A 17,676-nucleotide genomic window follows, 5' to 3' on the forward strand; every position below is an offset into this window, starting at 1 on the left:
GAAAGGATGAGAAGAGAACCAACTAAGGGCACAACAAACCTTGCTGTAATTGTCAGAAAAACACTAGTACCTATGCAGGTAGAAAATTTCTGGTCTTCAGTATCAAATAAGGAACATTTACAGTAAATAGCACGCAAGGAAATAGAAGAAATGTCTTAAAATGCTACATTTTCATCAATTGCTAGTGGTTTAACAGTTAGTGAAGAAGCAATCTGCAATACTTTTCATAGGAGATTTGAGACAGATCATTGAAGAGCTTAATTAGAATAACTCATTATAAGATGCAAATCTACTAATTTTTCGACACATAGACTGGGCTGATAAAAATGGTTCAAAAAGAGTGGTACGGCATCAAATGATACTGACGTCCGTCGTAGTGCAATAACATGAAATGCAAAAATAGATCGTAACCTTTTTTAAAAGTACTAATCTTGTATTTTTCGTTTATTGTGTTGTTGAAGAAACATGTATGTGATAAACACGAGTTTAAAATGAGCATTTTGAATTATTCATAAAATTTCGTACACTTTTTAGTATCTAGAATATTCAACGATAAATGTCAGAGATATCTCCACTTAAAATTGTGGAAACAGGTAGGGCGGCTTTTATGACATAATTAATACATTAATTGACTTCCTAGACTCCAAAAGCTGCAGTTCAAAATTAAAAGTGAAGTTGTAGATACGCCCATTGCGAAAAACGTAATGAGCAAGTGAACCAAAATGGCCGCTTTCTTTGATGGCCTGTAAAATTATTTCGCGCAGGATTCAACATGTCTACCCAAGATATTCTCGCATCAGAACACCTACAGATCAAGATTCTAAAGAGAAATTATCTGGACCTAAAAATTTTTACGGGACTATATTGTGGGGCCAGGACTATAACATGAAATGCAAAAATAGATCGTAACCTTTTTTAAAAGTACTAATCTTGTATTTTTCGTTTATTGTGTTGTTGAAGAAACATGTATGTGATAAACACGAGTTTAAAATGAGCATTTTGAATTATTCATAAAATTTCGTACACTTTTTAGTATCTAGAATATTCAACGATAAATATCAGAGATATCTCCACTTAAAATTGTGGAAACAGGTAGGGCGGCTTTTATGACATAATTAATACATTAATTGACTTCCTAGACTCCAAAAGCTGCAGTTCAAAATTAAAAGTGAAGTTGTAGATACGCCCATTGCGAAAAACGTAATGAGCAAGTGAACCAAAATGGCCGCTTTCTTTGATGGCCTGTAAAATTATTTCGCGCAGGATTCAACATGTCTACCCAAGATATTCTCGCATCAGAACACCTACAGATCAAGATTCTAAAGGGAAATTATCTGGACCTAAAAATTTTTACGGGACTATATTGTGGGGCCAGGACTAAAAAGTATGTAGCCACATTTAACTGCAAGACAAGCAAACAGTTTAAGATTAGTGAGGCACAGACAACAACTGAATGTTTGCAAGTTTCATAGGCTATTTTTTTATGAAGTATTTACCTTTTCACCTTCTAAGTGATGTGTGTTATTTTCACTTTCTTGAGTGACATCCAGAACATTAAATTCGTGTAAAGGCTGCATGTCAAATATTTCTGGCAAAAGCTATAATAAAAAGAAAACATATATATTTTTACTTATTTCGCAAGAGTTACTGTTTTTTTTTTGTAATCAAATGCCAAATTTTGGTATTTGATAACAAACACTCTGGATGTGATAAACGGGCTGTCTGGGAAACTGCCTGGCTTATTTACTGCCTATCTGCACATCTAACCCATTCCCATCTAATTAATTGATTCAATTTCATTCACATTAGTGGTTTAGTCTTAGAAAGAATAAAAATGCAGTGGGTGCTTACTGATTTGAACATAAGAGTTATTACAAACAAATGCCGAACAGTTTGTTATGGCATCCGGAGACTTCAGTTTTACTCTTGTTTGGGATCATCAATCTGGAGTAGCCGTAAAAGAGCTGGAGGTAGCAAACTTCTAAGAGAAGTTGAGGTCACCTTCACACTGGTATTTAAATTTAAATTTAGCATGCTAGCAAGCATTTTGCAAAGCAATAAATGTTTTTTAAAGTAAAAAGACAATGAAGTTAAAAAGCAGGTGGACCACTAAAAATGAAAAAGTGGGATGATGGTTCAACCCTTTGACTTTGCCTCTGATTAAAATGCTGGCAGTTTGTTTAGGATCTGATTAATGCATTGTTTTACAGTTCTGTGCGGGCCTGGGCACCAAACTTGTAGGGGCATCAAAATAGTCTTCATTTAATTTTTTACCTTAAAAAATTTTTTTTGTAGCACTTTATAACAATTTTAGTGCACATTTTAGTTGGATAAATGCAGAGTACAATAAAACGGTAGGAATGTTTAATTGTTTTTAGCACTTAGCAACAACTTTGAAAGTCTGGCTTTCTTGTGAGGGGGCACCAACTTTTACTACAACCTGGACATTACATTTGCTTCATCAGGCCATGAGTTTACTTCTCCATGTATTGTAATGAATGCAGTAAAAGTTTATATCTTGAACACTTCTTTGAGAAATAAAGCATCAAAAAATATCCATTGATAAGTTTGGCACATAGCAAGCAAAACAAGTGATTACATTCGAACCTGTATATCTCAAATTTCATAGGAAGGAAGAAAAATTTCAGATAAAGGGGTTTTCAATGAAGCTGTAAAAATGTAATTAGAACAAAGCTAAAGAGCTTAAATATTCTTTAGATTAAAAGTCTTCTGCATTAATATTGTTGAACATCGCAGGCTTTGGAGGAAAATACAACTGCTGATATACGAAAGTATGATTTTTTGCTTGCAGTTTCTGCTGTTGAAACATGTTGTTGGAGCTATATTTTGAAACTGATCATTGAAAATGCCGCACTTCTGAGAAAAAAGCAAGGAAATTGAACAGATTTGATATAGAAATGTTTTTCAGATAGGCAGGTTTGACTGACCTAGTTTTATTTTGAAAACAAATCAGGGGTCTGTCCAGGATTTTTCACAGGGTCCGTTTTTTGTGAAAAATCAAATAATTTTGTGAAAAATTTATTAATTTTGTGAAAAATGAATTAATTTTGTGAAAAATCAAATAATTTCGCAAAAAAAAATTTTTTTTTGTTAAAATGAAATTTTAGAATGTAGAGATGGCACAAACTGCATCAATTAAACTTAAAGTTGAGTGTTTGCCTCTTCTATGTCGAGAAAATAATTCTGGAGTGGTCTGATATTTGGCGGGGGGGGGGGGGGGACATCGCTCTCTCAAGTATCAATATTTATATACCATTCTACATTATGTTAAATTATACTAGAAATATTTCGGTACAGTATTTAAAATACTTGTAACAAAAAATAAATTAATAAAATAAAATTCAGAATAGGGTTCAGCATTTAACTTTTTGAACCAAGACACTCTTAAAAAGCACAGAATTTCGTTTAAAACTTATAAATTCCGTGATTTTAACAAAAATAAAAAGATATTTTAATTGTTTACCTCTTAACAAAGCGTAACAATCATCAAAAATTCTAAAAATCGGATTCCCGTAGCGGATGCAAAGAGATCGCAATTCTCAAAGTGAAGGCATCAAAAGTATAAAAACGGCTTGTGAAAGAAATATTTTTGATAAAATTATTTTAAAATTGCATTTTAGAGTCCTATGATAAACATTTCATTAATATCTGTGGACACAGTTGAAGCAAAAAAAATAATAAATAAATAAATAAAATAAACCATGTATTCAGCATTTTAATTTTTGACTTAATAACAGAAAATGGAATTTTGCTTTAAAAACTTGAAATGAGAGTTCTAACAGAAATAAAAAGACTTTTCATTTAAAAGAACAAAATATGATTCTTATATCGGATGTTAAAAGATTGCATTTTAAAATGTAGACATCTAAAGAAAAAAGAAACGGTAATTAAAAGAGTTTATTTAAAGTTAATCATCCTTGTTAGCATCGAAAAATCAAAACCCATATAATTTTCTCCCAAAATAACAATTAAACATCGCACCGCACCGTAAAAACGCAAATATTGACAAGCTGGCAAAATGATGAGAATATTTTCTAATCAAGTCATTATAAAGGTTCAACGCCAGACGCTAAGTGGTGATAATTTTGAAGTTGGTAACACTATCTGAAGCGATCATATTTTTTCCTTACCCTTACTATCTCTTTGCAGTTCTAAGTTCAATTCGCAGATATTATTATTGTTTATTAAATCATGAGCGGAGAAAAGTGCTTACCAATGACTTTTCAGAAAAGATTACAAAAACACCGCTGCTAATTAGCTGTGATAAAACAAACAACCATTATATTTATTTGGCAGTAGCAATTATTTATCGCTTGAAAAAGCATCGCAAGAGTGCCGATTTTTTTTTTTTTTTTTCAAAATTAGCCGATTTTGTATAATCTGATCCCTCTAATTTGACTTAAAAAAAGGTTCAAAAAATTAGCGGTTTATACACAGAAATATGCGTTATTTTACTTTCAGATTTGCTCTTTCAATAAACAATTTGTGAAAGATCCGATCTTGTTTATCAGAATTTTGTGAAGGGTCCGTTTTGTTTGATTGGGATTTTGTGAAAGGTCCGTTTTGGTTGATCGGATTTTTGTGAAGGGTCCGTTTTGGTTGATCGGATTTTTGTGAAGGGTCCGTTAACGGACCCAAATATCCTCTGGCCAGACCCCTGCAAATCTATCATTAAAATATAAAAATTCCATGACCACTTATTGCAGTCATTTTCTGGTAAAAACTACAGTAGAAACTTATATCAGCAAATAACTAATTTCGTACAACAAATTAATAAACAAGATTACTTCTCCATTAACTTCAGCTTTGATACAGAACCACCACATTTTCTTTCGATAAGCTTCTATGTTGTGAGCTCTAGTGTCGTAAAATCCAGTCTTCTCAAATATGTGGTTTAAATACTCTACAATGGACTTCATCAAAAAGTATTTTTCACCAAACATGTTTGAAATTTCACACTGATTCTAAAGAAAAAATAACATAACCAAATCAGTAAAGACAAAGAATTAATTTCACTACAAGCAGAAAAAATAAATACATAAACATATTGTAAATAAAAAAATATTTAGTTTTAGAATTGAAATCTGATTTTGTATTCATGCTCAAAAATTATGTTGTGCATGTATCTATGTACGAACACAATGAAAATATCTTATCAATCTGGAGTTATAAGGTCTGAAAGTTACCCTGGTAAGAAAAATAAAATTACAGGACAAAAGAATTTTTTTAAAAAAAGTTGATTTAACTAATCAATTTATTCATTCATCAATTTACAAAAAGTAAAGCTGAAAAAAAAAGCGAAGATAAGAAGGAAATCTTTAAAAAAAAAAAAAAGGATTGCATAAAACTTTAAAAAATTGCATGTTTCAATAAAAAATATTTAAAAAAAAACCTTTGTGGTTTTATTACTAATAAATTTGTTCATTCACAAGCATTTATAAAACAATGCTGGGGAAAAAAAGAAAGCAAAATAGAAAAGAAGGAAACAAAGGGAAAATAAATATATATATGAAACAAAACATTAAAAAAAAAGTTGTTTGCTTTAATGGGGAAGGGGGGGGGGTGGCAAATCCATACATACAATTACATCATTACATCTGTAATTACAAGAATTTTCAGAACATGTTGAATACTAACACTATACAAACGTAGAAGGAGAAAACTAACTGAAAAAAAAAATTGCAACAAAGTGTCAAAGAGCAATGCATGTGTATGAATTAAGAATAAGTGGAAATGAAGGCGAAAGAAACAATGTTCAAAGTATAACAATGTTGTTTCACTCACATTCAGCAATGCACACAAACACAAAATAGATTTATAATAAAAGTGATGACCAGCAACTGGATATGGGCCCAGCCAATCATAGTCTAATCTGGTCCTAGTCTGTTTATCAAATAGTAATTGGCTTAAGCTAAATCATCCATTTCAGAAATCCATCAATTTTTGCAATGAAATTGTTGTTGTAACTTAAACACTTAGCAGGTTTATGATTAAGAACAACATTCACAAGGCACTTTTATTACCAGCGGCACTTTTCCATAAAGGCATGTTCCAAAAGGCATTTTATATTGTAATTATTTTATTGCTATTGCAAACTAAAAGTTTCTCAGTAACATTCGCCAATCATTTTAAGCAATTATTCAACTGTTGCTAAGGTAAAAAGCAAATAAGTCAAAATAGGTAATTGAATTGGAAAATTGTAACACTGAAGGAGAGGTACAGTCCCACAGATCGCTTCTAAAGAATGCAATGAAATTTAAACCAGATGCACAAGCCAAAAGCTACTGATAAGCAAGGGAGGTGTTCAAGGTCACAAAACAAAAACCATTGGGAAAAACCATTTAATCAGACCTAAAATGAAATAGGGGTGGTGGGGTGAACTTTGAAGCGGTCTGTGAGACTGCACCTCTCCTGTTACATGTTAACTACCATTACAGCTATTGATGACAGTCTCATCACTGGTACAAGCTCTGATACAAGCTTAAGACAAAAGAAATATTTTGAATTCCCCCAACACATACAAAATCCCTTCAAAACAGTTTAGGTGGATCAAAAAATCTACTTTTTTTTTATGTCATAAAATGTTAGTAAAACTATTCAAGAACATGTTGCCAAATTTTCAGTGAAAAATTACGATTACAGTTGACTCTTTGTTTTAACGACTTTCAAGGAACTACAAAAAATCGTCCTTAAATAGAATGCTTTTAACACTATAGTGAACCATCTGGGATTGTGAAAAGCCATCGTTAAATAGAACGTCGTTAAACAGAGAGCCAACTGTAGTTTCGATGCTATGAGCACTTAAGTGACTCTGGAGACTTGAAAACATTCACAGTAGTTTTTCCAAATGCGTTTTTCTCGAAACAATTTTTTTTTTCAACTGGTGGGCATTCTATCTCAAAGAGTTATTAACCAATTGTACTAAAAATTTGAGTGAATTTTTTAAATTCAATTATACTCCATATGAATCTAACTCAGGGATGATATTATTAATAAAAATATTTTTTTAATGCAAGAAATGTGAAAAAAATGATAGAAAAACATGACATTGTAATCAAATCCCTCAAAAACATGCAAGTTTCAATTTTTTTGATCACAAATCGGTTCATATTCTTAGGAAATATGTTGTTTACAAGAAACAAAAATTGTAATGATAACAGATAAAAATTTTGGCTCCGGTAATGCCCACCAGCAACAAGCTCTGATGGCAACTGCCCATGGACAGCAGCTTCTAACTCCACTATTTCTGGTCGAAATGACTTGAAAAAATTACACGGTGTACTTCAAAAGATGAATAAAATATCCTTCAAGTTAAAAGAAATTCTGATTATTTCTTTCTTGTTCAAAAGTTTACAAAAAACATCAGCTTCCAAAACTGATTTCCCCTCTTAAGGTACTTTTAATGCATTTTTAGAAGAGAAAAACAAAATTTGACTTCAGATAATGAATTTTTTTCCAATAAAAATTTGGGACACTACTCTTGAACTCTTGAATATAGTGCTATTTATACTAGGTTGCATAACAACTTAAATATTTTAATGTCATCCTCCCTTTTTACATTTTAATGGACTTCTTAGCAGATTTTTTTTCTTTTTCATTTTTTAAATTTTTGTTAAATTATTGCACTTAGGACAATGGACCCAAAATAGATGGTCATAAAATACTCTTGTAGAAAATAATAGAACAAAAATAGAATATTGTATATGTCAATTAAATAAAAGTTTCGCTAAAATAAAGTTAAAGCATTATGAAAGCAACAAGAGCAATATTTCTCTGCTTCCAATAAAGTGAAAGGTAAACAAGTTATCAACTGCCATGTATCCCTATTTGACGTTTTTTTTCCATAAAACCACATGAAAATGCTGAAATGAATATCCTAATATTGTCTAACGGTTGTCAGCTATGACAGAACATGCATACACAGTGTTGATATGGAAATAACCAATAAGTTCATCCATTAAAACCTAAATTCTTGATTAGAGAATAGCTCAATATGACTGGTTGTTTAAAGGTTTCAATTTGTTTTACATAAATATCTCTATAATTTATCAAAGTAAAACTATATTACTTCTATACTTTCATTATCACTTGTTATTTTTGCAGCAATAATTATACTGCTTGAAAATTTAGTTTAAAATTATATTTCCAAATAAACTTTTTAGTTTTATCATGATTAGATAGGTCTTTAGGAGTGGTTTTAATAATTTCTTGGAATTCTTATGCTAACTAGTTATTTGAAGTAAAGTATTTGTTTTAGATTTCCTATAATATTTTCCGGTAGATAATTTAATATACTCTTTTTACTAAAAAAAAGGGCATCTTTTCAAAAAATATTTTTAATTAACAGTTTAGGACATTTTAAAAACTACATTTTATTTAATTACAATGATTTTAAAGTAGGGCAAAGGAAGGAAACCATTATCATTGGTAAGTAAATCAAGGAAGCTTGGTGAACTTAATCAGGGAAAAGTCAGGGTACTTTTTTTTTTTACAGTTCCTGTCGCCACCCTGTTAGGTTCATGGTTCAAAACATTGTAAATGGATCTTATTTTGAAGAAATGATATTTTAAAATTATATTACCATGCTTATTTTGGTCTATCATTTAAAATTTCAGTTATTTGTAGTTCACACTGTATATATAAATAGAAGTTTGATAAACTATGTTGAATGTACACATTTGCAATGGTTTCTCACAGATGACTTAACATCCTTTCTACATTGAAAAAAGGGGTTTCTTAAAACCCTGAAACATGTCCCAGCCATTTTTTCCTAATTTGTGCATTTAACATTGTTCATCAAACTTAAGTTTGCTATACTACTAACTAACTTCAAAAGTAAGTACCTTCAAAAAAAAAAAAAAAAAAAAACTTAAGTAAAAATGTCTGCAGCTACAAAAAGATATGAATTACAATAACATTTACTGCTTTGTTTAATGCATTTAAGGGATCAGTTTGAAGTTCCTTGACTGTCTCAGATTGTTGAACTGCCAAGTTTTGCACTGAAAAAACTGAAAAATGTATGTGTGCGAAAATTGGAATTGGAGATACCCACTTTTGCAGTTACACGCTTTATATTTCTAACATATGAACAATTTAAAAACTGAGTACACTACACATACTTCTAAGAACTCAACAGTAGCATGCACAGTAACGCTGCTTGCACTCAACCTCTGGATGAGTTGACTCCAAAACTCCACGCGATGCAACAAATTTCCCCAATTTTCACTCTTACGTGCTTCTTCAGATTCTTGATTTATCTGTGAGAGAAACATTCTTATTGTCATATTGAAAATTATATGTTGTGGTTAGAATGAGAGTGATGAAAGTCATCCTAACCATGGGAGTTTCCATAAACGCCATATACTCTCAAATATTTTTTAGACATATTATGTACATGATTGCATACACATATTGTGCATAATAGATTACTGGGAGTATACCCTCAGAAAAGTTGATCAGAACATCGCTGATTCTAACTTAGTTTTGAGTAGTTGAAGCAGGAGGTGCTCCCTCTCCTCTGTGAGCAAGGGTGCACTCCCTAAATAATGTAAAGACCTCCCAAGAGCAAGAGCGTACAAAAGAGAAAAATACTTCTCAAAACACCCCCCTCTAGCCTAAAAATTTCAACGGCGCAGTCTATGCCATGCCCCTCTCCCCCTAGTTGGGCACCTTTGATTGAAGATTTTAGGCAAAAAAAAAAAAAAAAAAAAAAAAAAACTGAAATAAATTTGCCAGAATTTTGAGACCTTGAATTCAAATTATGTTTTTTGCAATCACAAATTGCAATAGTAGCCTACTCATTAGGTTTCTTGTTTCAACGAATGGCTTTTATTGAACCATAATTTGAGTTCAAGATATCAAAATTCAAATGAATGCTATTAGAAAACTTAGTGCAGCTCTCTGTTTGATTTTTGTTCAAAACCAATGGGAGTAACTCAGAATTCGTTCTTAGTCACTGGAAAATCTTTTTAAATAAGAACAAAGTTACTTTCTCTTAACTAAAAGCAGTGGGGTAAAATGGCACTCCCGTGAATAACTGATTGCAACGGAGATGCTTAACAAGACATTGTGCAAGTACCCTGCATAATTTTGATCATCTATTGCTAACTGTTTTTGAGTTATGCAAGATACATACATGCATACTAGGGTGACTCCCTAAAAAATGAAAGTTGATTTTTCAAAATGCACACCCTCTTTTTTTCTCCCTTTTATGTCAAAAGAATTGTAAACAAAGCTTCATATAACTTGAACAGTGGCAAGACCTAAAAGTTATAAATTTCTTCAAACGAGCTGATGTGTGCATCACATGACTTCCTTTTACTCCAATTTAATGTCGTTTTCTCATTATTGGTAGTTTTAATATGATTCAATAGTTTACTCTCTAAATATCACCGACAGTGGCCAAATTGAAATCAGATTTAAAAAAAAAATGAAAAAAATCGCCAAATTGGTCACCAAGTTGGCGACAAAACTTGGCGACCAAAAGACTGGCGATATATCGGCAAGGGTCCACCAAATTATAACATCACTTGAGTTTACATCGAAATTAACAATGATTTCCCCCCAAAAAGGGGCAAAAGACCCCCTTTGGAGCATCTGAATGCAACCAAAAAGGAAGGTGCACAACTAGACCCCACTAGGAGTTTACGTACCAAATTTCAACTTTCTAGGACATTCTGTACTTGAGTTATGCGACATACATACACACATATGCACATACGCATACGCACATACATACACACATATGCACATATGCATATGCACATACATATGTACATACAGACGTCACGAAAAAACTCGTTGTAATTAACACAGGGATCGTCAAAATGGATATTTCGGGTGTCTGTACGCTCTAAGGCACACATCCATGTGTGGTCGGGTTGAAAAAAAAAAAAAAAAGCAAAGTGGAAATTAAGGCCGATTTTTGGGTGAAAATTTTTTCACGAATACAATACTTCCTTTTTTGTAAAAGGAAGTAAAAATTGATTTTTTTTCTATAGATTTTTTAAAAAAATGTAAGGTAAATTTTAAGAAATCACCAAGCTGAAAAATATAAATAATAAAGTAGGTTATAAGCGATAAAAAGAAGTTTTTAGGTCTCACACAATATTTAACCCTTCCACATAGTACTCAAAGATATAGATTTTTTCAAGTTTAAGTTAAGCTTTTCATTTTAAATACATATATTTGTTTTTAATTTGCAAATATTGATTTGAAAATATGTCTGCTAATAATTTTTAAACTTGATATTTTAATTTAATTCATACGTAATTTTTTAAAAGATAAATAGGAAAAATATGTTTTTTGAAGAAAATTTTAAATTTTTAAGTCTATTTTTGTAACTTGATTAAATGCTTTGTTGTACATGTGGGGCAAAAGAGGAAACGTTTTATCAACATAACATTTCAAATTTTTCAAAAAATCTAGGTCTAGTACACTAGTGTTGGTACGCACTTTCAGACACAAGTCGGCACAGATTGATGTTGTTCAAATTATATGAATTTTCTTTTACATTTGTTTTGAGAAAAAAGGAAAAATATAAAGAGGTGTGCAGCTTGAAAAATCAGCTTTATTATTTTTTTTTTGGGGGGGGGGGCATCCTACTGCACACATAAGCACAGACATCAAAACAAAACGCGTCTAAATGAACTGGGGAGGGGGGTATGGATTTTAGTTGCCCATACAGTTACCTACAGTTGAGGTCTGGTTGACCACACATAACAAAAATACAAGCCAAATTTTATGCAAGGGTAATTAAAATGGAAATTTAGGTTGAAAAGTAAGTAGGAAATTTTAGTTGTTACGATATTTCATGCTTTATTACTTAAATCCACTATAATATTAAAATCTGTTCGCGTCCGTCTGTCTGTCTGAAGATCGATCTTCTCGAGAACCGCTGCGAATTGAGAGTCAAACAAGATACCGATCAATTCGAAATTTTCCAAAGAAAACAATAGAACCAATCTCATAATTGTGCAACTTTAATTAGTGGAAATATTAATTAAAATGTTAATTAACATAACGTTATTCAGGAATTTTTATTTCTTTCCTGTTGCCATTTTGCATATGGGTCAGCAAGTAAAATTCTAATAATTGTTTTAAAAGAGATTTTTTTGGTTACTGTCCAAATCTTAAAACAACGTTTCCATCTCGAATTTCATTTTAAATTAGTTTGAAATTGGTTGCTCTATTCGGATATAGCCTTTATTTTATCGTCTGTTCCTTTTTTATTTTTTACATTCAACGTTCTTAACTCTTTTCAGCATATGAAAGTTGTTTCTTTAGCTATGTTTATTGATTGTAGTGTAAGTTTATCATTCACCAGCCTCATATTTTGATACATTTAGGATGTGCGACTAATTATGTTTATTTTATTGGACTTTTTCCCGTCACATGGGTGAGTTTTCGAATTGTAATAACTCTCTTATTCCTTCCTGTTTCTATTTTTGAAATACAGTTTGTATCGTTAAAAGAACATGTTAAATTAAGATTGTTTGGATTTCTTTAAGTGAAACAGAGTTGAACAAAAAAGATTGTTTTTAAGGATTTTAACTAAAGCTAAATTGGAATCTAATGACTTGGTATTAAATTAATGCTTATTGGTATTTATTTAGTCTTGGTGCTTTAGTTTCACGTAATCAACCAAACAGTATGTGTCATTTTACGTAAAAAGCTGATTGTAATTGTACATAAATATTTCAGATATAGTCTATCAGATGTAATTCAGTTTAACGTGAGCACAGATTATAGTTGATAATGCATATATTTTCATCTTTTGGGCTAATTGAAAATACTTATAACTTGCATCGTCGATAACTATGATCAACGTTAATGAGATTTTTTCCAAAAATATGCACTACTGGTGTTTTGAAAACCTTGCATTACGCGTATTTATTTATTCCTTAACACTTTAGAAACTGATGTCAGAGTAATACAAAAAGGTCAACTGGATATCTCTTTCATTTTTAGGTAGCCCGTGCAACGCCGGGCACGCAGCTAGTTAAATAATAAAGTACGAAATATTGTAAGGGATTAATTACTTTCAGTTGCATAGCAATAAACATTTAAAAAAAAAGTGAACATGGTTATTTTGTAGTTTTGCTCACATTACTAAGTTTCAAAGACGGATAGATCAACAAATCCTCTCCCTGGCTATGCCTCTGTTTCCTTATTTTTATGTAAAGGAACAAACATTGAGTTTATCAAAAAGAAAAGAGGGAAAAAAACATGAATACCTGCAGTAAAATCATTTTTTCTGAATGAAGTTTTGCAACATCGCCAAAGAGTTGGGCATTCTCGTACTGATGTCGGTCAAGTAGCTGTTTAACAGCTGTCCAGCATGCTTCTCCATATTCTACGTCATCTTCAGGTAGTAATAACTTTTTCACATCCACTTGTTTCGCAACATCACCAAGATGCTCCATCATTTTGCATACTTTTATGAATGGTGGGACCACAACTTAAAATAAATCAAAGACATAAAATTTAAAAATTGGTTAAAAATTGTTGACAAAAACAGTTAATCTTGGTTTAAAAAAAGAAAATAAATTATAAATTAAAAAAAATTTTTATGTAAGCAAAATTTATTTCCAAAGCCAACACTAACTCTGTATTTTTTTGCTTTGCGATAGATAAACAGCCAATCATACGATTCATTGCCTTGTTTTAAAATTATCTAAAAGTTACTTTTCTGTCTTTTTTTCTTTTTTTTTTGCAATTTCTTTTGGATTGTTATTCTTGGAGCTTGTTTAAGGTTTTGAAACAAAATCTAACTTTAAATGATTTGATACAGTATTTATGAATGATCATTCTTTAAGTTATATCCAGCTTAAGAACTTCTGGTAGCAAAGATATTTAAGTGAATTCATTTAAAATATATTTTTTATTTGCATTTCATCTGCTTAAAGTTTTCTCTTATTTTTTGTTTTTTGGGTTTTTTTATTTTCACTTTTTTAACAAACCTTTTCACAATTTATTGATTTTTTTTCCTTGCAACCGTTGTTTAGAGATGTTTTTCTGAAGTTCACAGATGATTGAAAAAACCCTATTTTATATTGCACTAAATAACGATTTAAATTTCCTTTTATAAATGCATACAACGTTTGGTTCTAAAAAAACTATACGTTTTGTTTAATATTACTATTGCACACATTTCTTACTGCATATAGTTCTTTTTTTAATGTTGCTTTATATATTCGGAAATAAATTTCAAAATAATAGGATTTATCATTCTTTTCATACATGAAAAAACTAAACAGTTTAAAATTTATGCAAAACTAGAACTTTCAAAAACATGGTGTAATCAGTTATAGAATATAGTAACAGGCATAAGCCAAGTGTGAGAAAGGGGGTGATTGTACAAGGACTAGGGGTGGCTTTTCAGCATTTCATTTGGGGGGTCAAGTTTCTTGAACATGAATTTCCTCAGTACAGTATGAAATACTTATTGTTTAACAAGAAGTGATAATAAAATGGTTTTAATGTTAAGAATAATTAGGTTTGTTAAGAACAATTATAATTCTTACGGCCGAAGCTTTAAATTTATTTTGTAATAAGTTATCTCACAAAACATCTCGGTACTAGTTTGTTATTTTTTAGTAAAGTTTTAATCTGCTATTTTTGGAGTCAGGAAGAACAGAAAATTTTGTAACTATATTTAATCAATATCCAGTATTTTGCTTTATTGCCAGTCCAGCTAAAGATGAAGGCCTTGCTTGCCTCATTGCGCTTTGAAAGTAATTCTCTAACCTCCTGACACACAAAAGCCAAAATTGGTTGACGTTCAGTTCTCTCACAACAAGGTTCCATTGTAGCCTTGAAATAGCTATATGATGTATTTTTGTGTTAATTTGTGCTTTATTTGCATTGGCTTTTCAATTTAACCACAAAAGTCATCTTTCATCACAAAAGTTCATGACCTGATTGAAACAGTCAAAAAACAATGGAAGCAAGAAAGTTATGTAAAAAAACACATTTCCTTCAGATTCCTCTCTTTAAAATAACAAAGAAAGCTTTTTAAATTAGGCTAGTATTTATTTCGCGTCATTAAAACTTATAGTCGCAATTCACAAAACAATTCCTCTTCCCTCATGTGTAATATTTTCTTATAAGTGTAATATTTCCTTTTTCTTTTCTATAACCAAGCTACATAATATTGAACTTAAGACCAATGATAAATATATCTCATCAAATCCTGTCTCAATTTCTTGAGAAACTGAATTGATCGTTTGGTTCAAAATATTGATTTGATACTTTGGCTAAAATTTCATGTGGGTTTTGTCACGTCTTCTACATTGGCATACAGTAAAAAATTCTGTAGAAATTCTGTCACAAAGTTCCACACTTGGTTCAAGTCAGCATTAGTGCGACAATTACTAGGAGTTTCAATTGTCAATCCAAGAATTAAGATTAGCAGATTGAAATTTTTATGATAGTGTGTAACATTGTTCAAAAAACGCTCCGCAGTATAAATAAAGTAAACAAAAATTCAAACAAATCCATACATATTAAAATGACATCAGATTTTCTATCAATGAAACTGTCGCTTTCCAGTAATTCTTCCAGGTCGCTTTTATAGATTCAACTCTTGAATACCATCTTGTGTCACTCTGAGATTATCAAGTAAAGAGCCTCAAGTTGTTGATATCAAAGTATATTTTGATATGGGATGTCTTCCAAAAAAAGCATATCTTTACAAAAGTTTCCATGAAAGCATATAATTCATTGAGTTGCTAAAATTTATTTCTAATACAAGGCATCAATGGACACTTACCAGCTAAACATTAAGTTATAATATTAGCATAAAAATTTACGTAAAATGACATGGAGTTTACACGTAAAAATTGCGCAGTCTCAACACTGGACGGGCATCTCATACATTTTGCACCATCATAACATAGAGTACACATGCTTGAAATATTTAACCCATATGAAGAGTTTAATTCTTTAAGGCAAACAATTATTCTCCATCAGTTTTTCTGTTCGGAAAATGCAGGTTATCTAAATTGACCTTACCCATTTTTTATGATTCTTAGTGAAAAATTTGGGGGCGCAACTGCCCCCTCTCGCCCCCTATTTGCCGCCCCTGACAGGGACTAAGGGCTTCAGAGGGACTGGAGTGTTGATGGTTCCAATGTAGCAGAGCTTAGGGCTCACCCTCCTTCTTAACTCATGTTTTAGATGTGAATCCATATCAAAAATGAAAGAAAAATTATTTTTGAAATTTAACTTTTAACTCAACAGAAGGGGATATAATTTTTTTTGTGGGGGGGGGGGTAGTTTTCAATGTATATAAGCTTTTATTACGATATTTTGGTATATTTTTAAGAATTTTATACATTTTTCTTAAGCATATTTGGGGAAAGGTTTTTAAAAAATGACAAAAGGTGGGAAAGGTGACCCACTTTTTAGCCTGCGAGTCAACACTCTATACGATTATATTGTTAATGAGATAGCACCAATTAGGCTGAAAGGTAACATTGAAATAAGGACTTCAGGACACTAAGCTGTTTTTACATAGCATAGAATGCAAGACAAAATAATTAATCCGAATACGCTTACCATCTTTAGAAAAAGATTTCTCCAATCTTGTGTGAGAGTAATGTCGAAGAAGAATAAGCTGTTCATAACTCGTTGAGCACCCAATAACAGCCTCTTTAAAGATAGATATTGATATATTTTCAATCCACAGCAGTGACAGCAGCACAGATGAACTCTCGGCATTTTTGTTATACTGAAAATAATCAAAACGAATTTCTCGTTTTAAGATGACCAAGTTATTTAGTACGTTAGATTGGGTGAAGCTCTGCAGTTGATTAAGGTAAGTGCACCAAATATGGCCATCTTAAGGTTTATGGCCCAGTATCACACTTAGGATTCAATTTGCTCCTCTGTTTGGATTCAACTCTTGCACATTTATCAGCCTACCATAAAAAATTAGAAAATAATATTTCTAAGTGAAAATTCAAGTTTCTATTATTTTTGTCAGCAATTTTAACACAGGAAGGCAATTTGGCTTTATTGAAAACAAGGGTCTCAAGTTTAACTCTGGGCAAAGACTACCTCATGTAGGGTTAGAGACAAAAAAAAAAAAAAAGTGAAAGAATATAAACTCTGTATGAATATAAAATAATAATAAAAAAATTAGGGTAAGTTTTGAAATCTTGGTCTTTTCATCCATAAGCTCATTATTTTTTGCATTGAAAAAGGCGTTCCCTGTAACGCCGAAACACGTGTCTGCGGTAATTTACAAATTTGTGCTTCTACTTACGTTGTTTGTTCTGACTTTACTATTCAGCACAAAGGTATTTATTTATCTTAATATTAAACCATGTTTGATAAACTCAAAAACATCAAAAATTCCATGTTTACTTTAATGGAAAGGATGAAGATCAATCATCACATTTGGGGTTGCTGATAATTGGTTATTTTCTGATTTTCAGTCACTCTTACATGCAGTTTATGCACAGATGTGCAGCATATGCAGCACAGGTTAATACAGCCTCCATCGGATTCATCGGTGTCTTAATAAGGACACCAGAGTCCTAATAAGGCCAATCATGGCTTTATTGGGCTACAATCTACTGTTCTGAGGTTATTAAATCATAAGAAAAATTAATGGTGCACCAACATTTTTCTCTTTGAATTTGTCAAACA

The 17,676-nt window shown here is 31.4% G+C and overlaps 1 protein-coding gene across 1 annotated transcript in view; it reads right to left on the bottom strand.

Annotated features, from left to right (window-relative positions):
* The window catches only part of LOC129229390 (spatacsin-like), a 90,698-nt gene that overhangs the window by 35,838 nt on the left and 37,184 nt on the right, over positions 1 to 17,676 (bottom strand). The window contains exons 10-14 of the mRNA XM_054863685.1: positions 16,582 to 16,753; positions 13,257 to 13,480; positions 9,141 to 9,278; positions 4,809 to 4,985; positions 1,497 to 1,598 (exon numbers count right to left, since the gene is read on the bottom strand). Of these exons, the coding sequence (XP_054719660.1) occupies positions 1,497 to 1,598; positions 4,809 to 4,985; positions 9,141 to 9,278; positions 13,257 to 13,480; positions 16,582 to 16,753 (813 nt within the window). The remainder of the gene's footprint in view (positions 1 to 1,496; positions 1,599 to 4,808; positions 4,986 to 9,140; positions 9,279 to 13,256; positions 13,481 to 16,581; positions 16,754 to 17,676) is intronic.

This window comes from Uloborus diversus, chromosome 9, assembly GCF_026930045.1.
Source record: "Uloborus diversus isolate 005 chromosome 9, Udiv.v.3.1, whole genome shotgun sequence".
Taxonomy (NCBI): domain Eukaryota; kingdom Metazoa; phylum Arthropoda; class Arachnida; order Araneae; family Uloboridae; genus Uloborus; species Uloborus diversus.